The sequence below is a fragment of the Acanthochromis polyacanthus genome, chromosome 8, assembly GCF_021347895.1.
Source record: "Acanthochromis polyacanthus isolate Apoly-LR-REF ecotype Palm Island chromosome 8, KAUST_Apoly_ChrSc, whole genome shotgun sequence".
NCBI classification, from domain to species: domain Eukaryota; kingdom Metazoa; phylum Chordata; class Actinopteri; family Pomacentridae; genus Acanthochromis; species Acanthochromis polyacanthus.
This window is the reverse complement of record NC_067120.1, coordinates 37,987,595-38,015,297: the sequence shown is the minus strand read 5'-3', so window position 1 is coordinate 38,015,297 and position 27,703 is coordinate 37,987,595. Positions and strand designations below refer to the sequence as shown.

Below are 27,703 nucleotides of genomic sequence, written 5' to 3'. Positions count from 1 at the left end.
AGAATAAAGTGAAATAAAAAACATGATATATAGAAAGCCAGAATATACAACAATCTGCAGACATCTCTAATCTCTGATCTTATTTAATTTATTCATAATTATGCATTTATTGTAAAAGTTGTTTATATTTTGCTCCATGTGATTTAATTTTGACATATTAAAGAAAAAGTTTGACTCAGCATCATCATAACTTAATATCAGGACTTTTATTTTGAAAATCAGAACATTTTATTACATACATATGGTCACATTCTCACTCTTTACCTTTTGACTTTTCTTTTTTTATCCCTTTGTAACTCTTCACTCATAACTTGGACTTGGTAAGTCAATTTTCTGACATTATTTAGTGACTTTTTTGACTTACTGAGTTGTTTGTTTGGCTTTTTCTCCAAATGTGTAACTTTAACTGTGTTTTGACGAAGTAGGTGAAAATGCTCACTTAGAATTTTGAGTAAATAAATCAGATGTTTGACACAAAGGTGTTGCTTTTAGAATTTATAAGTGAAAATTTTTAGAATTGTTTTCTCCCATAAGTTTGATGTGGTTTCCACTCAGATTTATTTTTGTTGTTTTCTTTTATTTTCTAATAATATAATTTTGACTTAGCAGACCAGATATTTGATTGAAGAAGGGAAAATTCAGGGTTTTTTGTTTCATAATTGTCTTTTAATTCCACTTTTAATTCAAATTTCTTACTTTTTTCTTATTTGTTACTTAATATTGAGGTTTTTGTCTCAGAATTTTGAGTAATAAAATCAAAGTTTTGACCTTTGATGCAAATTCATTTTTTGTGTGTTAGTTTTTTAATCTTTAAATGAAAAATTTTACATTTTTGCTCATAATTTTGACTTAATAAGTTTAGTTTTTAAAACGTTTTACTGAAATACATTGCTTTTTTTCTTATTTTTTGACTTGATAAATTAAAAATCAGATTTTTTTCTACAATTGTGACTTAATATGTAACTTTTGTAACTTTTTGACTTAAGTTAAAATGCATGTTCTCCCTGTGCATGCGTGGGTTTTCTCCGGGTACTCCGGCTTCCTCCCACAGTCCAAAACATGCTGAGGTTAATTGGTTACTCTAAATTGTCCGTAGGTGTGAATGTGAGTGTGATTGTGTGTCTGTATATGTAGCCCTGTGACAGACTGGTGACCTGTCCAGGGTGTCTCCTGTCTTCACCCGAGTCAGCTGGGATAGACTCCAGCACCCCCCATGACCCTAGTGAGGATAAAGTGGTGTATAGAGAATGGATGGATGAAGTTAAAATGCAGATTTTTTTTTCATAATGTTGACTTTACCTTATTGTTTTCACTTGTTAAGTCACTTTATGGACTTTTCATTAAATATTTTACTTTTTTCTTCATTACAGACTGAAGTAAAATACAGATTCTTTATTCCATAATTTTGACATAATAGGTTATTTTTTAAAGTTGTTATTCAAATTCATGACTTTTTTTATGACTTCTTGACTTGATGAGTTAAAATCCTGATATTTTCCCTTATAAGCTTCATTTTGTAAGACATTTTTTGGACTTTTCATTCAAATATCTTCCTTGTTTTTCTTATTTTTTCACTTATTAAGTAAAAAATCAGATTTTTTTATCACAGAATTGTCACTTAATGTGTCAAATTTTTAACTTGTGAATACATTTTAAAACTTTTTTGTTATTTTTTAACTTTAAAAGTGACAATTCAGAATTTTTATTCGGCAGTATTGATGTAGTAAGTTGTTTTTTTTAAACTTGTCATCCAATTTCATTCCTTTTTTCCAACTTCTTGACTTGGTGAGTTAAAACTCTGATTTTTTCAGGATTTCGTTAAAATGTCTTACTTTTTTCTTATTTATTTATTTTTGCTTATTAAGTTTAAAAAATGACTTTTATTCCATAATGTTGATTTTAAAAAGTCTTTTTTTTAAGTTGGGGTTTGAATTCATAACTTTTTTTCTTACTTCTTGACTTTGTGAGTTAAAATCCTGATATTTTTAGTTATAATTTTTAATCTTTGTGGACTTTTCACAGATATATTTAACTTTTTTCTTTTTTTTTTGACTTATCAAGTAATAATTGGGACTTAAGATGTCAATCTTTTAACCCTCGTGTCGTCCTGCGGGTCAACATTGACCCGTTTTAAAGTTTGAAAATGTGGACAAAAATATATTTTCACAGTGAAACTTCTGATGTCCACATTCTGAACATTTATGGGAAAAATTTTTGGTGGAAAAATAGAAATGTTAAAAATATTTCTTGAAGAACATTCACGTAAACATCAACCAAAATCCAGTGAATTTCACTGGATTTTTTGTTAATTTTTTCTAGATGTTGATGTTTATGGAAAGAAAATATTAGAAGTTTTATTGATATATTTGTAATCACTTTAGATATTTTAAAGATTTTTTGGAAGATTTTTACTCATTTTTTGAAAATATTTACAAGATTTTTTTTGTCAAATTGGGGGGATTTTTTTGATGAACCTTTAAAGGGAAACTTTTAAAGAATTATTGGAATTTTCTTCCTGAAGATTTCGCAAATGTTCAGAAATTTGGGGATTTTTTTTTGCTGAATTTATGGATTTTTTTCAGACAAGGAAACAATATTTTTTGGCACCCGTAAATAAGAACAACAGGAGGGGTTAACTTGTGAATACATTTTGAAAATTTTGGTCACTTTTAGAAATAGTGGAACATTTTTGCCATAATAAATAAACTAGCTAAATTTTTCCTCCATATTTTTAGCCCTTTGTTTTCCAGTTATTTGTCTTCTTTTATTATCGTGTTGTTATTTTGAAAGGACTCACCGGTTGTTGTGTTGTGTGCTTGTTTGCAGCTTTGCGGGGGAAGTTGTGCAGCTTTAGAGCCTTAAACTCGATAACAACCGAGCGGGGCGGCCCGTCCATCGCCGCCAGTTGTTCCGTTCCGGTGCCCTCCCTGCTCCCCGGGACTCCTCGGTCCTCTCCCCCCTCTCCCCGCAGTCACGGCGGCGGTGGGTGTGTCGATGCGGGCCGGAGCTGCCTCCAGTCGCTGCTTGTGAAAAGAGGAAAAAAGTTGGTGATGAGTTCAGAGTAGCGGAGCAGCTAGCCGGGATGGCGGTCTGGACCCGAGCCGATAAGAACGGTCAACTGGACCTTCTGCTCCGGGACCGCTGGATCCGAGTCTCCGCCGAACTCACCCGGGAAACGCTCACTTTGACGGCCGAGGCGGAGGCGGCCGCCCCGGGGGCCAACCACTGGGACTACAGCAACTCCCCGGCGGGCCTCAGAAACGGCATCTCGAACGGAAACGAGCCGGGGGCGAGTCCGGGGAGCCGCGGTCCGGACCAGCTCCAGAACCAGAACCACGGGGGTCGGGGGCGCAGCGGCAGCCCGGGGCGAGGGGGTGTCAGCCGGGGTCAGTACGACGGCGGCTACGCTCTCAACAGCCCCGGAAAGTACCCGAATAACGGCACCAGCTCCGACTTCGGAAGCCCCGGATCCAGCTACGGCAGCCCGGGCTCCAGCTTCGGGTCGCGGCAGGGGGAGGACGGCTCCTCGGAGGCGGTGCGGAAGGTCCGGGTGGTGAAGCAGGAGTCTGGCGGGCTGGGGATCAGTATCAAGGGGGGCCGAGAGAACCGGATGCCCATCCTCATCTCCAAGATCTTCCCGGGGCTCGCCGCCGACCAGAGCCGGGCGCTGCGGGTGGGCGACGCGATCCTGTCGGTGAACGGGAACGACCTCCGGGAGGCGACCCACGACCTGGCGGTGCAGGCGCTCAAGAAGGCTGGAAAAGAGGTGACCCTGGAGGGTAAGTTGGCGACTCGAGGGCGGGGATCGGAAAAGGCCGAGATTAGAGTCCAGTGGTCAGGCTGCTTTCCTCCACACTTTTACCCACTTTCACTCACTTTTAATCACTTTTTCTTAATTTTTAACAATTTTCACCCCAAAATCTGAGCCTGTTTTCCACACATGAGCTGAATTATTGACTAGTTTTGACCCATGTGTGGAAATATGTCACATGTTGTAGCTTGTATGAAGCAGCAGAACTGAACATGCACAGCTGGAGCTTCTTCTGCATCTCATGACCCATTTTAATTCATTTCGACATGGTGCACATTAACTTTCTGTATTTGCGCGCATGTCTTCTGGCTTTGTGTTGGTGGTTCTAATATTCAGATGTAAACAAACACGCTGGTTTAACTCACATCAACCCAACAGAGAGTCTTTGATTGGAGTAAACAGGAACCAAAACCACAGCTCTGAGTTCAGGAATGATTGTGGCTTTTCTAAAGATAAGAGCTCACAGTAAACATGTGTGGAAGAGCTGATGATATCCGGCAGAAATCTGATTATCTGGTCAGAAGAATCACATCAAGAATCTCTCAAAGAAGCATTTTTATGTCACTTTCAACCAGATTAATCATTTAATGGAAGGAATTAAAGTTGTTTACCCATTTATTTAAAAAAAAGTTTAAATTCTTGGATCGCAGCTCCTAAATGCAAAATAAATTGAATATTTTTGGGTAGTTGTTAATTATTTTAAAACTTAAAATATGATCTAATATGCAAAATGGTTTTAATATTTTATACATTTTTTTCTGTTTTTTTTTAGAATTTTAATTAACTAATAATTTTTTATTTAAACTTTGATCTTACATCTGGTTTTCCTGTTTTGACGTGTTTCAATGTTTTATGCTAATTTATTTAATTTTTTTATGAATTTACAACAAAAAACTGAATATCTTTAGACAAAATAAGACTAGAGAACATTTTTCACTATTTTCTGGCATTTTGTGGACCAAATAACTGATCATTTAGTCTGAAAATAGCTGATTGGTAGCTCTTAATTGTGGTAATTGTATTTTTTTTTCTTAATTTTTTAAACCCAAACTTAGATCTAATATGCCAAAAACTGTTTTAATATTTTCTTCAGATTTATTCTATTATTTTATTTTATTATTAATTCATGACAGTAAACTGAATATTTCTGAGTTGTTGTGGACAAAACGAGACTAACATTTTTCACCATTTTATGGAAGAAACAACTGATCAGTTAATTGAGGAAATAATAATCAGTTTAATCAAGTCTGAAAATCGTTGACTGTTTGCTGTTAATTGTGGTAATTTTTATGTATTTATTTTTATTTTCTTAAAGTTTTACTTTGATAGTTAAAAGAAATGTCATTACATCCTATAGATATTGATGTTTTTAGTTTGTTTACATACTTGTCTGCCTGCAGTTGAGCCCAAAGGTCTCTGAATTCTTGTCATTTAACGGTTGGTCACGGCTGAGTCACTAATGGTTTCACAGTTACACCAAAGAATGCAGAATTCTTTGTTTTTTACACAATCTGTTTAATGCAAACTGTTTCTTTTTGGCAAATTTTTAAAGATAAAGGTGACAACGATGTAACGTGATGATTTGAAGCTTTCAGACGGAACAGCACAGATGATTAGTTCAAGGACTTTAGGAAAGCTGAGTATTGAACTGTGAAAACAGCTTTCTCATCATCTTTATTCTGCAGTTTCACATTTATTACAAACTAAACTGTCCATAAGAAAATGACTTCACTGCAAAGTCTGCACTGATCTTCAAAAATGACTGAAATTATTAATAAATGAGTGAAATAGTTGGTGGTTTACGGCTCAGAATGGGTCCTAATGGGATGATTATAGACTAGAAAAATCAGGATCAGTTAATGTAGAGTAAAAGCAATGAGTCTGTTAACTTACTTGACTGAAATATTTGTATTTTCTTGTAATTTCTGGACATTTGTTGAACAAAACAGTAACTGAAACCCCAATTATCTCAACTGGTTTAAGAAAAATCTTAATTCTTTAAACATCTTTTAGCATTCATTTTTGCAGGAAACACCTTATTAAAAAGCTGACAACTAACCAAATAATCACTTTAATATTAAAAAAAAGGCTGCTAAACTTCAGATAAAACACCTGGAATGCAAACTTTAGTTAAGCCACAGCTGCAAACATGATTTAGTTAAACTAAAAACCCATCAGAAGGAGAATTAATCTGCAATCATTCAGATTATCGATCAATTTTCTTGCTGCAGCTCCTTATATGTGTCTTATTTCCATTTGTCTTGTGAGCGTAAACTTGATATATTTTTGATCTGGACGGAGAAAATCGACTTTATATTTAACAAAACGACAGGATTAATTGTGTTTTGTAGCACTGAGGAAACATTGAGCAGCTGTAGGTAGAGAACAGCTTATTATGGGCTGCTCAGATCTCCATGGAGACGGCTTCACATCCTCTCGTGTTCAGTGTGTAGAAACGTGGAAAAAGAGCAAAGTGCTGCCCCGCGGGTTCGGAAACTTTTAGCTAAACTGTTTAATGGTTCGGAATGAACGCCGGCTGAATGCTGATTGGAGGAAATAATCAATGTGGGACACTTTTCCACCCAACGTTTAGCTCCGAGTCGCTTTTTCAACCTTCCGCTGATTAAATAAGAACCTGGAAACGCTGTCGGCTTTTTCAGAAATCATCCAGGATGCAGTTTCGCAGGAATCAGGCTTTGTTTTAAAGCATCTGATGTTTCTGTCGACCTTCAGCACGGAAAGAGTGGCACAAAAGTTAGCAGAAATGTCTTTAATAGATGGAAAAATGTCTTAAATAGATGGAAAAATTATCCAAAAAGATGCAAAAATGCCACAAAAAGACGCAAAAATTTCACGAAACTATGCACAAATGATCCAAAAGATGGGAAAATGTTACTCAAAGATGCAAAAATGACAAAAAATGCATCTTTTAGTGCATCTTTGTGAAAATTTTCTATCTTTTCATAACATTATTGCATCCTTTTAAGTCATTTTTGCACATTTTAGTGACATTTTTGCCTCTTTTCAAAACATTTTTGGGTATTTTAGTGACATTTTTGCACCTTTTTGGTCAACTTGCATCTTTCTAGGTCACTTTTGCATCTTTTTGGGTTATTTTTGCATTTTTACTGGCATTTTTTTAAATTTTTTGCATCTTTATGGGTCATTGTTGCATCTTTTTGTGTCATTTTTGCACCTTTTTGGTCGTTTTTGCACCTTGTAGTGTAATTCTTGTGTCTTTATGGATCATTTTTGCATCTTTTTGTGTCATTTTTGCATGTTTTAGTGACATTTGCATCTTTTAGTGGTATTCTTGCATCTTTTGGTGACTTTTGCACCTTTTTAGTAATTTGTGCATCTTTTCGGGTCACTTTTCTATCTTTTTGGGTAATTTTTGCACCTTTTTGTGACATGTTTACATCTTTTTGTGGCATTTTCACACCTTTTGCATCTTTTTGGATCACTTTTTCATCTTTTTGGATCACTTTTTCATCTTTTTGGGTCACTTTTGCATCTTTTAGTGAAATTTTATCTTTTTGATTGTTTTAAATGTTTTTATGCCTCATTAACATCGTCCAAATGTAGTTTTATTGTTGTCTGACCTCAGTATAATGACAGTAAAGCTGCTAAAAAAGTGAAAATCTACATAAAAATCCCATAAATCCAAGGATCCTCTGTGAGCCACCTGCGTTTTTGTGCTTTATTCTTATTTTTCGTGCCCGCTATTGTATTTTTTTGGAAGTTTTTTAAGCGTTTCGGCCCTCATGTTGCAGGATTCGCTTCCCTCTGCTCGGTTTTTGCAGGAATCTGTCGGCTGCCTGTGACTGTTTGTCCGGCCGACAGCGGTGAGCTCGTTGTTTGTGGATTTCCCGCCGCTGTGTGAAGCTGGCGGCAGTCAGTCAGTTGGAGTTTCCAGGCCGCCGTGTCGCGTACACAACACATAAACCCCCAGATATCCTCACAATTAGCCCAGGAGCCCCACATTCCTGAGCCCATGAGCACATTCAGGCCGGAGGTCGACCGATTTTACAGTCAGACCGCAGAGTTCATTCACCGTTTTGTCTTCCACTCGTCAGCTTAAACAGAAAAGATGAACTTTAAATGATCAGATGTGACGATTTGATGCTTTTCTTTTTCACACGTGAAGATTTTTGGGTTTTTGTTCAGACAAAACTTGACACCAGATGTGGAAAAAGCTGCAGGAATTCAAGCTAATAATAATAAGCAGATTCTTCTTTAGTGGAAGCAGTTGGTAAATTTGTCCCCGAACACGGTGTTTTACAGTTTTTATTCAAATTAAAGACGATAACTGTGACAATTACTGGAGAAAAGCACAAGTATTTTTATATGTTAACTGCAAAAAACAAACAAACTATAAATAATGTCCACATTTACAAATATAAATGACTTCTTTTGTAAAAAAAAGAAAGAAAAGAAAATACGCTATTTTTACTGTGTTTAAATGAGCTAAAAATATATTATTTTAGAGGTATTTTTTGTTTTTTGAAAGAAACCGTTTTTCTGAAGATGGGATAATTATTTTATGTGATATGATATTTTATTTTATTATTTCTAATATATATTGCAAATTTTCAAATTGTAATTTTTTTGCTTTTATTTTACATAATTTTCTCAGTTTTTTATCTTATTTTTATTACAGATAATATCTAATAACAATAATCATTTTTTAAAAAACTGTTGTCAGCTATGAATAATGTCCACATTTACAAAGAGAAATGACTGCGCTAAAAATGAATTTATACTATTTTTACTGTATTTAAATGAGCTAAAATTGTATTATTTTAGAGATGTTTGTTGTTTTTTGAAATAAAAATTATTTATAAAAAGGATGGAAAAATATTATTATATTATATTATTACTAATTTTCTAAAGGTAAATATTTTTTGGGTTTTATTTTAAAAATTTTCTCATTTTATTTAAATTTTTATTACAGATAACAATAATAATAATATAATAATAATAATAATAATAATAATAATAATAAACTTTATTATAATATTTAGTAAAGTCATAGAAAATAAATATTTACACAGTGATTTTTTTTACAAATTGTAGTTAGTTTTTTTTTTTACTTGTTACAGGTAATATCTAATATAATCACAGAAAAAACTACGTATTAATAATAATTTAAAAAATACCAACCGGTCAATAATGTCAACACCAAATATGAGGGGTTTTTTTTGTTCTTTTTTTTTTTCAAATTTGGTCTGCAAAATAACAGAGTTTGATTATATTTAAATCATATAAATGTTCTAATAACTGTGTATTAGTCAGAGGTCATTTTTAGCCTTTAAGGACCTTCTGGATGAACTTTTCTTGCGTTTTCTTCGTGCAGACTGCAGTTGTGATCCATTTTATTTATCTACGGGTTAGAAACGTCCAGACGTCCGTGTTTCTGCAGATTAAACCCTCCTGACGGTCGGTTTTAGCTGCAGCTTCCTCTCACTGGGTCAGAACAGAACCTTTTGTCTGAGTAATTGGAGGAATAAAAACAGCACAAAGCAGCAGAAACACACAAAGGGCTTTGATGGAATGAGGACGAGCGGCTTCGGTTCACCGTCTCCGTCTCAGATAGTCCACTTTCCTTCTGTGGATTCGTGTCTAAATAATCTAAATAATCTGATTTTTACTCTCGTTCTGCGTCTAGTTGTGTCTCTCCTTTCGCGGTCTCATAGTTTTGTCTACTTGTTGCATCTCTTTTCGATCATCTCGTCCCTCTTTCTGCTTATTTTTGCATCTTTTTTCAACAGTTCAGTGAATTTGTGGTCTTTGTGCGTCTCTCTGGTTCTCTTTAACCTTTTGTGCTGCTTTACAAACCTCACTGATCCTTTTGTGTCTCTTTGTGGTCATTTCCTGTCTCTGTTTAGTCAGCTTTCCCTACTTGTAGTATTTCTGATCGTCTTTGTCGTTGTTTTGTGTCTCTTTATAGTTGTTTGCATGTCTATCAGGCAGTTTTGTATACTGTTGTTATTCTTTTGTGTCTCTTTGTGAATATTTTGGGTCTTTTTGTAGTTATTTTGTGTCTGTGGAGTTGTTGTGTCTCTTTATACTTGTTTGTGTCTCGTTTTTGTCAGTTTAGTCTCTTAGTGGTTGTTTGTGTCTCTTTGGTTGTTTTGTGTGTCTTAGTGGTCGTTTTGTGTCTCTTTGTGGTTGTTCTGTGTCTCTTTGTGGTTGTTTTGTGTCTCTCGTTGTTTTGTGTCTCTTTGGTTGTTTTGTGTCTCTTTGTGATTGTTTTGTGTCTCTTTGTGGTCGTTTTGTGTCTCTTTGTGGTTGTTTTGTGTCTCTTAGTGATTGTTTTGTGTCTCTTTGTGGTCATTTTGTGTCTCTTTGTGGTCGTTTTGTGTCTCTTTGTGGTCGTTTTGTGGCTGTTTTGTGTCTTTTTGTGGTTGTTTTGTGTCTCTTTTTGGCTGTTTTGTGTCTCTTTGTGGTCATTTTGTGTCTCTTTGTGGTCGTTTTGTGTCTCTTTGTGGTCGTTTTGTGTCTCTTTGTGGTCGTTTTGTGTCTCTTTGTGGCTGTTTTGTGTCTTTTTGTGGTTGTTTTGTGTCTCTTTTTGGCTGTTTTGTGTCTCTTTGTGGTCATTTTGTGTCTCTTTGTGGTCGTTTTGTGTCTCTTTGTGGTCGTTTTGTGTCTCTTTGGGGTTGTTTTGTGTCTCTTGGCAGTTGTTTTGTGTCTCTTTGTGGTCGTTTTGTGTCTCTGTGGTCGTTTTGTGTCTCTTTGTGGTCGTTTTGTGTCTCTTTTTGGCTGTTTTGTGTCTCTTTGTGGTCGTTTTGTGTCTCTTTTTGGCTGTTGTGTGTCTCTTTTTCGACAGTTCACTCCCTGCGTGCTCTTTTTCCATGTGTTTTCCTGATAGTTTTGCCTCTTTATAGTCTGTTCTACCTCTTTGACATCATTTTTTATTTCTGTCTGGTAGTTTTGCATTTGAGTCATTCCATGTCAATTCAACAAATGCTTGTTGCACCACTTTCTCAGATCCTCCCAAAAATTTTTTTGGGCTTTATTTGGGTAATTTTATGAACAAATGCAAAGTATTATGGTTATAAACATACAGTATAAGCAGTAATGATCTAATCTAATACCCATAGTCAGTCCAAACTTAATCCTCGCCTATGATTTTAGGGTTTTAAACTACTAAAAAAAGCAATTTATACTCCTTTTACATGGTCAGAATTTTTTCCCCTTCCAAAACTTTTACCCTTCTGGTGAGAAAAGTATAGAAATGAATGAAAATAAAAAAATACTGGACTGTGGAATTTCCCAAAATATCCTTATTATTTCATGGGCGACTTTATTTTGGGTTTTTCATGCCTCTATTTTAGGACTTATTCTTGTGAAAAGACATTGAAAGAATGAATTTTCTTCTTTACTAATGAAAGTTGCATAAGGTAAAAGTTTTAAAACATTAAAATAAAGCTTATTTATTGATTTATGGGCTGTTGAACTCAGGTGTAGACCCAAAATAGCCTAACTTTAGGCATTAAAAAGTGCATGTGGGATACATGGTACGCGGTTCAAATTTTTTTTGGAGGAACTAGTATGTGTGAAGTATGTGTGAACTTACTTTCATATTTGTTTCTTGTGCCAAAGATGAGCAACTGCTGAATCAATTTACTATATATTTTGATCCTCGTTTTTGTTTTTAGGAACCATTTACATGACCAACTAAAGATGAAAGATGAATCTGAAGCATCAGCATCGTAGTATAAGTTACAAAGGGCATATCTGAAGTTAATTATTATATAGACATTGTTTTTTCTTTCATACAGTAACTGAATAAGAAGAAATGGCATCACTCCCAGACTGCATTCTCAGGACAGCCTCGGTATCGTATTTGACTTATCAGCTGAATTTGAAGATTTGCAAGTGAAATTCATGCACCCAAAAGGTCCCAGCAAGAAGTTCACATGGCCTAGAAAGGATGACGTAGTGTGGGTGCCTACAGCCCACATCCTCTGTCCAATCACTGCTCCTTCAACACGCCGTGGTGGACAGTACCACATATCTGGTGCAGATGATGGCCTGATTTCAGAGAAATTCAAGCAGTTCAAAGGACAGAAATAGTGGTGTGATAAGTTGGGGACAAATTACATGTTTTACATGGGACCTAAGGCAATATAACTCATTTTAACTGCAATATATTAGTTAGAATTCCTAAAAAAACGCCTATAAAACATAGTGCATTTCTTGGTTAAATTGGCCATGAAGGATTCAAGAAACAATGTTGATACTTCAGATATCAATTATTCGGATGTTTATTGTTATACAGACAAAGTTTCATGTTTCTACTCCATGTCCCACATTGGTTTCTGTGCCAATATATGTATGGTGTTTTTCAGTCTGTTTCATAAATAGGCATCGTTTTGAGGTCTAAGGAGACTAGCTAGCTCTTGGATATTTTTAGGTTAGAGAGAACTTTTAAGGTACTTTGAGATTTTTATAACATATGAACCTTGTTACTTATTAAAATTTGTGAAAAAAATGCCTAAATTCTTGAAAAATGCCATTTTCGCCAAATTTTTAAATTGCCCTGTACCACAGAGAAATGGGTATATTCATTCCAAATTTTTTTTCCTGCTCTATTGTTAAGGTGTTTGAACCCTTCAGATCACTTGTAAGTCTATATCATCAGTCAGTTCCCAGTATTATCTTCCTAAATCAAGCCTTTCTACCTAACATATCAATTTCCGAGTGGAAAAATAGGGATTTAAATATTTTATAACTTAGCAAATAGCAATCATATGATGTTAAAACTTTGCAAGTAATCTATTCTTATGTTGGGATAGTTAAAAAAAAGTTTGGAGATGATCAGAGGAGGTCATGCAACAAAATTTCCTCAGATTTGTTGAAATGAGATGGAATGACTCATTTCTTCTGCTAGTTTCCATCTCTGTTTGATCAGTTTTGTTGTGTTTCGTGCGTCTTTATGGTTGATTTGATCTCCTTTGTGTCATTTTGTAGTTTTGTGTTTCTCTTTCTGTCTCACACCTGCACATTCTTCTCCTTGTAGTCTTTGTTCGTCCCTTTCTGGTTGTTTTGCGTCTCTTTGTGGTTGTTTTGAATCGCTGTGATCTGTTTGCGTGTCTTTTTTGTTCATTCATCTTTGTTTTGTTGTTGTGCTCGTCCCTGTGGTAATCCAGTGTGTCTTTAAAGTCTTTATAGTGACTTCAAACAGAGACTCTGATCCCACTGGGTCTGTTCAGCAGAGCTTCCATGTGTATTAGTTGATCTGAAGCCAAACTGTCAGCTTTTTATGTGTCACACGGATAAAAGAGACTCGTTCATTCATCCAGACCATTTTCATGTTTAGATTCTCCATTTTAACGCCCACTGAACACGGATTCCGTGAATTCTGTATTTAATCATGTTGTCGGTTTTGATTCTGCTTCCTATTTTCTCTGAGATTTATGGGATCTTGTGGTGGTCAAACAGTGGAAAGTGTTTCCAGAAGGACCACAGTGGGACGGTGTGGTCAGAACCGTCCTGAGAAACTGGAAAGACAACAATGCAGTTGACTTTTTCACATGTGTGTCTTCATTTGGAGAAGCAGAATGTAAAATTCTCCATGAATATTCACATAAACAACTGAAAAGAAGAGTCTGTTTGTCTTTTTTAGTTCATTTTATGCCTCCATTAGTGTGATATTAGTGCAACCTTTTGGCAGCTAATCCAACAAACCTCCCACTCCTGAGTTATTTTGCTCTTTTTTTATTTGGTTCAAAACCAAAATCTGCCCACGGTGCTGTTGTGGTGTTTGGATTTAAATCCATGATCTTACTGTTGATGGATGCTCTTTGAAATGGAAACTTATGTGAACATCAAAGGTGCACAAAGCTGGTTTAGAATCCCCGTTATCTTAAAAAAAAGAGGCCAAAATGACCCATTTGATCAGAATTTGAAACTGTAAGGAGACAGAAAGTGTTCCTTTAGAAAATGTAACCTTTAAAGTTGACATATTTCATTAAAATCACTTAATTTTTAATTTACAAATTCACCAAAACTAAACTGTAAGCACCAGATTCTGTAGAAACAAAACATTTCCACCCCAAGAAGCTGCAACCAACAGTCATGTTGGACAGTTTCATCTGAACTGCAGGCAGTGTAGAGAACTGTAGAGAGAGAAGGATGAAAGCAAATTAAAAATGTAAATAGTAAATTATTTGTAGTATGTAGTAGGGCTGGACCCGAATATCTGAATATTCGTTCGCTACGGCGGTATCCAGATATTAATTTTGGTATCCGAATATTTGCCCCCAGACGTTACCGGGCGGAAAGAATATGCGGCGCTACTGTCTTCTGTCTGCCTTTGGCCCACATCGGCTCATATCAGCTCATCCCGTCGTGTGATCACATAAACATATACACATATGTCTATGTGATCACCCCTTCCTCCCTCCAGACGACAAAATTCGGAGCTTGTCTCTTCCTTTCGCCTTCGTCCCACTTCGGCTCATCTCGGCTCCTCCATTCGTGTTTCTTACCACCACCCGAATGGCCGAGTGGCTGCCGACTCTGACGTCACGCTTCACTTCGTTGCATAAACACAAGACAAGATGTTGAAGACCTCCGCTGTTTGGGAATTCTTAAATTTAACTGAAGACAAAACGAAGGCAAAATTTGGACCCGTGAGACCAGACGAACGGATCCGAATATTCGGGCCGTTTCCGCCACAATCAAAATTATCAAAAAAATGACACAAACAGACCACAGGGACAAAAATGAGACACTTAGAAAAATCTTGTTGATTCTAGTTCTTTTCTCAATTTTTGCAACAATAGATAGTTGAAGAAATTCAACTTAAATTTTCTTCTTTTCTGATTCCTGTCTTTCTAACTGTGTCATTCTGCTCAGTAGACGTTATTTCTTATTTATCTGTCCTTTATTCTGTTTCCATGGAGATGCAGGGCTTTATATCGCAGTGAAAAATGAACACACAGTGGAGAAATACGTCCATCTTGGCTAATTCACCGGGTTAATAAAAGAAATTCAGGTTTGTTTGTCAACTTCAGTCAGTTTTCGGGTTTTTATCCGCCTGACTGTCACCTGCTCGTCCTTTGTAGCCCTATAAGCTGCAGTCAATTCCAGCCATTTTCAGTACAAAAAATCGCTAATATTTTATTTGTAAATAAAAATATGACGAGAAATACAGGGAATATTGGACGCGCATCGTGAGGTGCATTTCCTCGAAAACGACCTATTCGTGGATTTTATACCGACTTCAAGACATGTTTTGGACAAAATATTTTACTGGCTTGTTTCGTCTGGATGTCCAAGGTTGGATTATGGCCGTTTTTTGTGGAATATTTTCATCTGTGTGTAATAATGAACCCGCAAATGTGAGTCGCGCCGCATACGTTGAAGCCGTGTATAGAGAAAGGATGGATGGATATTCGTTGTTTGTCGGACAAATGTGTTTATATTACCCGCTGTGGTAATCACATCTGAAAGTGATTTATACCGGCGGATTCATGAGAATCTAAGCTTTCCATCGGTGTATAATGTTTCTATCATCGAGTATACAGCGTCGGTCAATTAAGCGAAATACTTTAGCGCATCACAAAGCGGCCCGTATTCGGGCCGCTGAACCCTAATGGGTTTTAACCTGCTGCAGCCACATCGGCATCGACCTGATCCCTGGTTGTCGACGGCGACAGGTCAGCGTTTGTAATCTTCACCAGCAGACAGCGACGAATGTGATTATTTTGGCCCGTAATCTGCTTTATCCTTTGTAGAAAGTTCACTCACACACACACACACACACACACACACACACACACACACACACACACACACACACACTCGGACGCACCGTCACAACACACACTTATGTAATTTCGTGAATGCAATGCTGCAGATAAATGCGATCGTGTGTTTTCACTTTGCCGGCTGATTTCCCCCAGAGGAGGATGCAGGTGTGAGCTTAGAGGATCGGGGGAATACGTCCTGTTGTTGTTGTTGTTGTCTCATTTTACTGCCTCTTACATCAGCTCAGGACATCTGCTCACCTATGGCTTCAAATCTTCTCCGATAAATACTTTCTAAGGCGTCCAAATCTATCTTGTTGTCACGGTGATGGCTGCAACTAATGCTGGTTTTTATTGTCGGTTAATCTGATTATTTTCATGATTAATTAATCAAGTAATGGCTGCAGCTCTAGACTGGATTGTCAACTGAATCAATCAACATTTAGGATTTATTAAGACACAATCCCATATATATTATCATATATTATAAGATTGATTTTTTGGGGGGGTGTTTTTGCCTTCATTTACTTCAAATACTGGAACCAAACCAGGAATATAGTAATCACACTAGTAATCACAGGAATGTAGTAATCACTCGATATTATGGATCACAAGTTGCCAGAAAAAACATTTATAGATGAAACTAGCTAATAAATTACCAGATTGAAGGTAATTCTGTGTGTTTTTTTAAAAGATGTGGGTTTTTTGTTCCATTTTTTTGATGTTGTTGACATTGTTGGTTGTTAGTGGGGACTTGATTGGAATATGTTGTCCTAACTTGGGATTCTTTGGATGTAACTTGGAAATTGCTGCTCCTAATTGTGGTCTCTCTCTTGGGGCTTGACTAGAAACTCTTTGGTCTTTGGTTAGGACTTGTTGGTTTTTACTGGGAATTGGACTTAGAATTTGTTGGACCTGATTTCTCTTGACTTGACTTGGGACATCACTGGGGACCTGATTGGAACTTTATTGTTGGTCTTAGCTCGGGACTTGTTGGTCTTGACTCGGGACATCACTTGGAACTTGATTCCATATTTGATTGAGACTTGAGGGTCTTGACTTAGGACTTATTGATTTTGACTCAGGACTTGACTTGTGATCTGCGGGTCCAGATTAAGGACTTCCTGATCTTGATTTGGACCTTGACTTTGAACGGTCGATCTGGACTCAGGTCTTGTTGGGCTCGTCTTGAGATTTCTGAGTCTCGGACTTGTTGGTTTTGACTCGGGACTTCGCTTGTGACTTGAAGTTCCAGACTAAGGATGTACTGGTCTTGGTTTGGACCTTGACCAGGGGTTTCTTAGTCTTTGCTTGGGACTTTATTGTAGATTTTATTGAGACTTGATTGTTGGTCTTGATTTGGGATGTCTTGGTCATGACTCAGGACTTGTTTTTCTTGAATTTTGACATGTTGGTCTTTTACTCAGATTTTATAGTCAAGACTTGAGACTTGGCGCCAAGCGACAGTTAGTAAATAAGAACGTGCTAGACTCACATTGTTAGACCGATCTGTAGTGTAGAATGGTCTGACTACAGCTCAGTATCATTTGGCTACAGGAGAACAAACATAGAAACACATGTAAAAACACACACACACACACACACACACACACACACACACACACACACACAAAAGCACTTACAAAAAAACACTCGGTCACACACACTCACAGAAACACACGAAACACACACGCTACAGAAATACACACATATTTACACACTACACACTCTCTCACACACAGAAACACACACCCACACAGTAACACACACACACACACACACACAGTAACGCACACACATGCTGCTGCTGACACATTGTTCTCATTAGTTTCTGGCAGAAACTCGAGGGAGGAAAAGTCAGAGGTGGAGGATTGACAGGGAGGTGTAGAGAGGAGGAGGATGAAGATGGAGGAAGAAGGACAGAGATGAGGAGGAAAATGGAGGAAGATGAAGATGGAGGATAAAGAGCCAAACCACGGAGACATTTCTGGGCAGTTTTGAGGGAAATTGCAGCGGTCGGGGTCTGACTGCTCTGTAAGCTATTATTCAGAGATGATTGCTGCTGTGTGGTGAAGGAGAAGAAGAAGAAAATGAAGAAATAAAATATGTGTGGAGTCAGGCTCTCCTGTGGTCCATCGGGCAGCGAGGTATGAATCCAGCAGATGAGCCTCCTCCTGGGAAGCTGTTCGGTCTCTCCTGGGAGCCTCCGTCCTCCCGCCTCATGCACGCTCCTGTATTAGCGTGTACGAGGCGGGTTTTCCTCTGTGGACAGGCCTAATTAGAAGAGAAGTGGAACTGAGTGACAGTTCTGACAGAACTAATGAGTTCATCCGACGGCGTGAAGCTCTACATCTGTCTTCAGTGATGGGATGAAACGTTTAACCTGACAGACTGTGAAGACGAAGAGTTGTTAGTTCTGGGAGGGACATAAAAGAAAAGAAGATCCTTATTGTGAAGGTTTTTTAGATCAATAAAAACATGCATAAATAATATTTTACCAAAAAGATTAAATCTGACTAGCACAGCCTAACCTGAATTTGTGCCCCCTAACTTGGGACTTGGTTTACTCATCTTGACTTGTTACTCATCTTTGGTTGGAGTTGTTGGTTTTGACTTCTTACTTGATTTGGGACTTGCTGGTTTTGTGTTTTTTTCTTGACCTGAGACTTGTTGGTCTTGACATCTTACTCTACTTCGGACTTGATAGCTGGTCTTGACCTGAGATCTATTAGTCTTGACTGGGGACTTCCTTGACTTGTGTTCAGACTTGACCTGAGAATTGCTGGTTTTGATTTGGTACTTCCTGGACTTGACTTGGGAGTTAACTTTAGACTTATTAGTCTTGACTTGGGACTTGCTCGTCTTGTCTGTGGACTTGACTGGAGACTTTCTGGTCTTGGCTTGTGATTTGACATAGGACTTCTTGGAACGACCTTCAGAGATAATGGCCTTGATTTTGGCCTTGTCATGCAACTAGTCTGTCTTGACTTGAAACTAGTCTGTCCTGACTTGTGACCTGCTGGTTCTGACCCGGTGTCCATCGTGTCTTGCAGCTCAGATTGTGGTCGGTTGGTTGTTTCAGTTGTGTTTCACATTGTCTTCCTGCTGCCTGAATGTGATCCAAAGAGTTTTGACTCAGAGTTCTTCCTGCAGCTCCAGTCTACAGTTCAGCGGAAGCAGGTCATAAGTTCAGTAACAGAATCGAGTCCAAACCACAACAGCAGCAGGATCTGGTTCCTCAGAACTTCTTCTTTATGTTTACTGATGATGGCTCACTTTCTGTTTCTGAGTCTGACTCATAGTTTCTGCTGAATCTTCTTCCTGTGGTTGTGTCTTTTTCAGTTTGTCATTTCAGTCAAAATTCAGGAACTATTTTGTCTCAGGGTTTGCTTATTTGTTATTCGGACTCAAAACTGATTCTATCAAGTACTTCATCTGTTTTCAAACCTGGGAACTTTTCTAGTTTCAATATCTAGAGACCATTTTGTCAAAATGTTTTAAAAATATGGAACCTTGTCTTGTCAGACTTTCCACACATTACATTCTACTGATGTTAGAGCCTCAAAAGTTGATGAAATGTCGACCACAATCTGTATTTTAGTAGAAATATGGATCCATCCATAGATATACGCTTACAGGAACTTTATGGGGTCATAGTACCACCATTGTTTGCAAACTTGGTACTTTTTTTTCCCATTTTCAAGGTCCAATAATTACCCATTCTTGTCATTTTGGACAATTTTACGTCATTCTGGGTAGATTTTAAATCATTTTGGACATTCTTGACCTGATTTTGAATAAATATTTTGTAGTTTTGGAAAAATTTTGAATTGTTTTAGATAAATCCTGAATCACTATGATAAGTTTTAAGTCAAAATATGTAAAATTGGAACCTTGTCTGGCCAAACTTTCCAGTAATTAAATTCTACTGATGTTAGAGCCTCAAAAGTTGGTGAAATGTCGACCAAAGACTGAATTTTAGTAGAAGTATGGATCCATCCATATACACACGTGGACAAAATTGTTGGTACCCCTCAGTTAAAGAAGGAAAAACCCACAATTCTCACTGAAATCACTTGAAACTCACAAAAGTAACAATAAATAAAAATTTATTGAAAATTAAATAATCAAAAACAGCCATTACTTTTGAATTGTTGATTAACATAATTATTTAAAAAAACAAACTAATGAAACAGGCCTGGACAAAAATGATGGTACCTCTATAAAAGATTGAAAACTATTTGACCAGAGTGACATGATTAACTCAGGTGTGTCATTTAATTGACATCACAGGTGTTTCCAAACTCATAATCAGTCAGTCTGCCTATTTAAAGGGAGACAAGTAGTCACCCTGCTGTTTGGTGAAAAGGTGTGTACCACACTGAACATGGACAACAGAAAGCGAAGGAGAGAATTGTCCCAGGACATCCGAAAAAAAATGATAGACAAACATCTTAAAGGTAAAGGCTATAAGACCATCTCTAAACAGCTTGAAGTTCCTGTGACAACAGTGGCTCATATTATTCAGAAGTTCAAGACCCACGGGACAGTAGCCAACCTCCCTGGACGTGGCCGCAAGAGGAAAATTGATGACAAATTGAAGAGACGGATCGTTGGAATTGTATCCAAAGAGCCCAGAGCAACCTCCAAAGAAATTAAAGGTGAACTCCAAGGCCAAGGTACATCAGTGTCAGATCGCACCATTCGTCGTTGTTTGAGCCAAAGTGGACTTCATGGGAGACGACCAAGGAGGACACCACTGCTGAAAAAAACTCATAAAAAAGCCAGACTGGAATTTGCAAAAATGCATGTTGACAAGCCACAAAACTTCGGGGAGAATGTCCTTTGGACAGATGAGACCAAACTGGAGCTTTTTGGTAAGGCACATCAACTCTATGTTCATAGACTCAAAAACCAAGCATACGAAGAAAAGAACACTGTCCCTACGGTGAAACATGGAGGAGGCTCAGTAATGTTTTGGGGCTGCTTTGCTGCATCTGGCACAGGGTGTCTTGAAAGTGTGCAAGGTACGATGAAATCTGAAGACTATCAAGGCATTCTGGAGAGAAATGTGCTGCCTAGTGTCAGAAAGCTTGGTCTCAGTCGCAGGTCATGGGTCTTCCAACAGGACAACCATCCAAAACACACAGCCAAAAACACCCAAGAATGGCTGAGAGAAAAGCGTTGGACTATTCTAAAGTGGCCTTCTATGAGCCCAGATCTGAATCCCATTGAACATATGTGGAAGGAGCTGAAACATGCCATTTGGAGAAGACACCCATCAAACCTGAGACAACTGGAGCTGTTTGCTCATGAGGAGTGGGCCAAAATACCTGTTGACAGCTGCAGAACGCTCATTGACAAATACAGAAATCGTTTAATTGCAGTGATTGCCTCAAAAGGTTGTGCAACAAAATATTAAGTTATGGGTACCATCATTTTTGTCCAGCCCTATTTCATTAGTTTGTTTTTTTAAATAATTATGTTAATCAACAATTCAAAAGTGATGGCTGATTTTGATTATTTAATTTTCAATACATTTTTATTTATTGTTACTTTTGTGAGTTTCAAGTGATTTCAGTGAGAATTGTGGGTTTTTCCTTCTTTAACTGAGGGGTACCAACAATTTTGTCCACGTGTGTATATCCAGTTGCCGGAACTTTCTGGGGAACAATACCATCTTTGGTTAAAAGTTTTGCACCTTTTTTCCATTTTCAAGGACTAATAATTATTCATTATTGGCATTTTGGCCAATTTTGAGTGTTTTTAGACCACTTTTATCTTATTTTGAACACATTTTAAGTAATTTCAAGTAATTTTAGAAAAAATGTCATTTCGGAAGATTTCAAGTAAGTTTGGATCATCTTTATCATATTTTGGACACATTTTAAACTACTATGGACAAGTTTTAGATAATTTCAGGGAAGATTTCCGACTTTATATCCATTTTCAAGGAATAATAACTCAAAATGTATCCTTTGTTGGAGCCATTCAATCATTCTATTTTGTCCGTGTCCTCACCGCATTTCATGTTTGTAGGAGTTTTATTTCTGGAGATATTGAACCTTTAAAATGGCTTCACAGCTAAGATGTTATTTTCAGGATGTTTTAGTTGAATTTGAATGTTAGGAAACATGAAATTCTCAAAATTCTGCTAAAAATCTTTTGCAGAACTTAGTTTCAGGTCCCAAAAAGCAAATTGTTAAACTTTGAGACAACATATTTCCTGAATTCACACAGTTTGACTCATGTATTCGTGTAGAAGTGTTGATTTGGTGAATGAATTTGTCGCTCCGTGACTTTTACTTGAAGTTTTGAGGGTTTAATTCCATCTTTTCCTGCCTCTGATTGTTTCTTCTTCCCTGTAAACTTGTCGTTAAGTCTGCGGTCAGAGCAGCAGCTCAGCAGTTATTTGCTGCATCAGAGGATCTTCACATTCGGAACCACAGAGATTCTGCGGGTGGAAACTCTTTTCGCTCTGACCTCCACACAGAAACATGCAGCAATGCTCCAACACTTGCTGCAGACCAGCCGGACCTCGGTGCTGCTGTGGTTCTGATGGTTTCTGCTCGATCCGCCTCCACTCTGAGTCATGAAAACACAGCAGCTGCTTCCACACATCAGCACTGAGATCACAGAGGCATAAACAAGCACTTTGATGTCCGTATTTTGGTGTTTTTACATGTGAACTGGATATTAATTAACATTAGTTCGGATAAGGAAGAACTTTATGTATCCCAAAAGAAATTCTTGCACCAGATATTGAATTAAAAGCACAATAACATGAGAATAAAAGCAGCACCTGGTAGAAAATCATTAAGATATAGCTATTATACATAACTAATACTAACCTTTTCAGTGTGATAAAACAGGACGTTCTATTTAACTTCACAGCATTTAAACCAACCAGTTGACACTACAGCTCTACTTTTAGATGCATTTCAGCTTTTTGTCATCTTTTCTCAATGGCCTTTATCTTTTTTCAACATTCTACTGTTAGCTATATTCAGCTGTTTACTTTCTGCTCCAATTTATCGACTAATTTGAACTTGGAACTTTTGGTTGGGCTTCAGTGGTAGTGGTCAGGACTAGGGATGGGAATTTCGACTAATTTCCCCACCGACTAGTCTCAAATGTTATTTGCGACTAGTCGACTAGTCTATAAAGCCACATAATGACAGTGAAGAAACATTTTCATTTATATTCCGCTCCGTAAGTCTGGATGGGATCTGTAGTGACTGCGCATGCGCGATTCATCTGCCGTCTGGCCGCGGAGTGATGTGTCCTCTAATCAGATACTGGGTCTGCTGCGGGTTACTGGACTGACAGCCTGTGCTTTGAGACGGGGAGAAGCTCACAGCAGCACCTGCTGCTTGTTGAAAACAGTAACTGCAGAATGATCCCAGTTTTCCTGTCAGAGTCTCCAAAACGGCAGAAAAAGTCGCTAGATTTGTCGCTAGTCGCTTTTGACAAAAAAGTCACTAGGAGCTTTGGACAGTTGCTAGATTTAGCGAAAAAGTCGCTAAATTGGCAACACTGGTTTCTGCTTACACAGCCGACAGGTGACCTTGTTGTCATCTGCTGCATCAAAATACTGCCAAACGGTGCTGATTTTCTTATGCGGGAGCGTCGCCATCTTCCCACTTTACCTTTCCAAACTTTCTTCCCCAAACTGTGTGGCCCCGCCCCCTGCTAAGTGTGTGTGTGAGGGGAGGGGAGGAGGAGCAATTCTCTCCCTGGCTGCTCAGCATGTTTACAAAGAAGCCGAGGCAGAGGCGCGAAGAACAAGGTGCATGATGCTTAATGCAGCGTTTAACCGACTAGTAAAATACTAAACGTTTAATAAATGAGTAGGCGGTTAAACGATTAAACGACTAGTCGCGCACATCCCTAGTCAGGACTCTAGACTTGTCTTGGAACTAGTTGGTCTTGACCTGAGACATGATTTGGGACTTACTGATCTGGATTTGGACTTATCTTGGGAGTTAACTTAAGACTTATTAGTCTTGACTTGGGACTTGCTTGTCTTGTCTGTGGACTCCATTTCAGACTTGCTGGTCTTGGTTTACAGTTTGATTTGGTACTTCTTGGACTGGACTTCAGTGGTAGTGGTCTTGACCCGAGATGTATTACTCTTGACTTGGGATTTTCTTGACTTGTCTTCACACCTGACCTGAGAATTGCTGGTTTTGATTTGTGATTTAATTTGGTACTTATTGGAACTTGACTTGGGAGTTAACTTTAGACTTATTCGTCTTGACTTGGGACTTGCTTGTCTTGTCTGTGGACTCCATTTGAGACTTTCTGGTCTTGGTTTCCTGTTTGATTTGGTACTTCTTGGACTAAACTTCAGTGGTAGTGGTCTTGACTCTGGACTTAGAATAGTTGGGTATTGTTGGTCTTGACTTGGAACCTGCTGGTCCTGACTTGGGAGTAGTTGTTCTTGACTTGAGACTTGTTGGTCTTGGTTTGTAATTTGACTTAAGACTTCTTGGAACGAGCTTCAGAGATAGTGGATAGTGGTCCAGACTTTTTACTGTTTTCCATCAGTCAGTTTGTCCTCTTGGTCAGCAGTAACAGCTAGCTAAATATCTAGCTTCTACTGCTGACAAAAAGCTAACATTAGCATGGATTAGCAACCCTGTTACTGTGATTAGCAAACAACACATAAAACATGGAATAAAAATGCTACCATCAATGTGTGAGCTGAGCCAGTAAAGGCTTTGATAGTTTATTACCTGTTATTGATGAATATGGAGCAGAAAACTGTAAAAGAGAAGGTTTATTTTTCAGAAATGTTGAAGCCCAAATGTCCTCCTTTTCTAGAATGACCCTAAAACAGATGTGAGGCATCTGAACGTCTCCCAATACGACCCTAAAACAGCACAAACAGCTCCTAAAACAAAGCAGCAAGAAAAAATTAAACAAGACCGATGGTTTCTATTCCAAGAACTGACGCTAATTCTGGCCTCCGTCCATCTTTTCAGTTCACGTTACTACTCACAAAATGAGCCTCATTTCAAACATTCCCCTCAAAACGTGATTGAAAATGCAGTTAAGTGGTAGAGGAGGGTGGCTTTGTGGAGGTTTGGTTGGCGTCTGCTTCATGTTTTCACGTTAAATCCTTCTACAGATTTGTTCTCCTGGTTTTAAGTCTGTGCTCTGGACTCTCTCCGGCTCGCTGCATGCCTTCACTAACACAATATCTGGATTCAAGAATGAGCTCAGCGTCCTCAGAGCCTCGTCTCGGGTTTCACACACCGACACACTCGCGTCCACGCACCGATCCGAGCGTGCACGTGACGGAGCACCGAGGAGGCGGACGGAGCCCAAACACCAAATTTGGAATCCGTCACTTCAGAGGCTCGTTTTTTATGTGCACAAACGGTCGAAGCTCACGGCTGTTTTTCTGAGATAATTTCACAAAACATGCAGCAGGAAGGAGAACTCTGGCTAAAATATGATCCAAACACCTCCAGCTGAGAGAGTTTTTAAAGAGTCCAACCATAACTGGGCCCCTTAAGTGTTTTTGAATCGGATGAAAAGCTGACTTCTCCCTGAAAACATCCCATAGTGTTTCATTGTGGTTCGATTTACGGCCGCCTGTGATTGGCCGGATTCCCACAGCTGGTCAAACTATCAACACATCTGCAGCTGCTTTAGGCTCTCTGTTTATTTTATCGCGATAAGAAGGAGAATCTGCACATCTCGTATATGTTTGTAAAAGGTTTGACTCTGTTTTAGCAGCAGGATTCTCACCGGAGTACGGAGCGTTTAGTGTTTTTGAAGCACTAAATATCCAATAAAATGTTTTACGATTGTGGATTTGGTCAGTTGCAGTTCAGAGCTGCAACTTATGATCGTTTTTTTATTTCTATATATAGCCTTTGGTCTCGAAAATTGTCTATAAAAATGGCAGATTTGTTCAAACAACAGACCAAAACCAGAATGTTTTTTAATATAGAATAATTCTATGATCTGAAACCAGATGATGTGTAATAAAATTGTTGTTAATTGATTATTACAACCTGATAAACAACTAAACTAAATAGTGGGTCAGATAATGTAAAATATGACAATTTTTACAAAAAAAATAGTGTAGTTATATTAGTTATATGAAGTAGTTTTATTTGGAGAAGCATTTTTAAACTCCAGAGCTCAACTTTTATCAGACTGTCTACCAATTTTTTTGTTGCACAACTTTGTCAAACCTACTCAATCAGCTACAAAAGTAATTTTATTAATTTACAATATCTGTTACTAAATTTAAAAATTGGAGATGGAAATAAAAGTGAAAGATTATAGAAACAGAATAAGAAGTGACAAGAATGAAGTAATAAACTTGTAAATAGGCGAATAAATAAAGCAATAAATAACTAAAATGATTTCTAAGAAGAAAAAATGAATAAATATCATCTGTTCAATTGATCTAAAGTCTGGTTAAAAGGTTCGGTCTTGAGTTTGCATGTAGAATATCGTCACTGCTTGCTGCCCTGAGGCTTCAAAATAAAATGTACTTGTTTAAATTACACCTTATGTGTAATAGAAGTAAAAACAGAATAAGAAGTGAAAAAAACAAGGTAACAAACTGTACATGAAATGGACTAAAATATATAGAAATAAATAAATAAGATCTATTAAATCAATCAAAAGCCTGATTAAAAAGGTCGTCTTAAGTTTGCTTTCTGCTCCTCAGATCTTCAGGAAGCCTTCAAAATAAAATGTTTAATTTATACCTTAAGTTGAACTAAAGCAGCACATTTTGCTTTTCTTAGAATTCTTCCTGTGGGCATCAGCTGTTCTCTCCTCTCACCTCCTCTTGGGTTTAGATGTTCGCTGGTTGATCTTCCCGTCTTCTCTCCACAGTGAAGTACATCCGTGAGGTGTCTCCGCTCTTCAAGAAGCCGTCCCTGGTGGCCGACCTGCCGTGGGACGGCTTCGTCCGTCCTCAGTCTCCCAGCTACAGCGGCAGCGACGACTCCGGATCCCCCAAACACAGCAGCAGCTCCAAAGACAGGAAGGTGATCAGCCTGAAGATGTGCTTCATCAGCAGGAACCTCACCATGCCAGACCTGGAGAACAGGTGTGTGTTACCGTGTGTGTGTGTGTGTGTGTGTGTGTGTGTGTGTGTGTGTGTGTGGTTAAATATCTGAGCATGCTGAAGTTCAGGTGTGGCTGATGTGGAATTACTTTTAGTGCATTTTTGCATCATTTTGGGTCATTTTTGCATCTTTTGTGGACATTTTTGCATCTTTTGTGGACATTTTCGCATCTTTTATCAGAATTTTTGCGTCTTTTTGTGACATTTTTTTCTCTTATTGACACCTTTGCTTCTCTTTGTAACATTTTTCCATCTTTAAGTGACGTTTTAGCATCTTTTAGTGATATTTTTACATCTTTTTGTGACATTTTTCCAACTTTTGGTGTACTTTTTTTCAGCTTTTAGTGACATTTTTGCATCTTTATGTGTCATTTTTGCATCCTTTTGTGATCATTTTTGCAGCTTTTTGGGTAATTTTTGCATCTTTTAGTGACATTTTTTGCTTCTCTTCATGACATTTTTCCAGCTTTGTGTCATTTTTGCATCTTTTATTGAAATTTTTTGCAGCTTTTTGTGTCATTTTTGCAGCTTTCTGTGTTATTTTTGCAGCTTTCTGGGTCATTATTGCCTCTTTTCAACATTTTTGCGTCTTTTTGTGACACTTTTGCATCTGTTTGGTCATTTTTGCAGCTTTTTGTGTAATTTTTGCAGCTTTTTGTGTCATTTTTGCACCTTTTTGTGTTATATTTGCAGCTTTTTGGGTCATTTTTGCGGCTTTTTGTGACACTTTGTGTGTGTGTGTGCGTGTGTGTGCATGTGTGTGTGTGTGTGTGTGTGTGTGTGTGTGTGTGTGGTTAAATACCTGAGCATGTGGGAGTTCAGGTGTGGCTGATATGAAATTACTTTTAGTGCATTTTTGCATCTTTTTTGGACAGTTTGTTTGTCTCTCATTGACACTTTTGCTTCTCTTTGTAACATTTTTCCATCTTTAAGTGACGTTTTTGCATCTTTTAGTGATATTTTTACATCTTTTTGTGACATTTTCCAACTTTTTGCCTAATTTTTTCAGCTTTTAGTGACATTTTTACATCT

The 27,703-nt window shown here is 37.7% G+C and overlaps 1 protein-coding gene across 1 annotated transcript in view; it reads left to right on the top strand.

The window, feature by feature from the left end:
* The first annotated feature begins 2,863 nt into the window (after positions 1–2,863).
* The window catches only part of sntb2 (syntrophin, beta 2), a 48,364-nt gene continuing 23,524 nt past the window's right edge, over positions 2,864–27,703 (top strand). The window contains exons 1-2 of the mRNA XM_022213371.2: positions 2,864–3,779; positions 26,437–26,653. Coding sequence (XP_022069063.2) covers positions 3,083–3,779; positions 26,437–26,653 — 914 coding nt within the window. The 5' untranslated portion in view covers positions 2,864–3,082. The remainder of the gene's footprint in view (positions 3,780–26,436; positions 26,654–27,703) is intronic.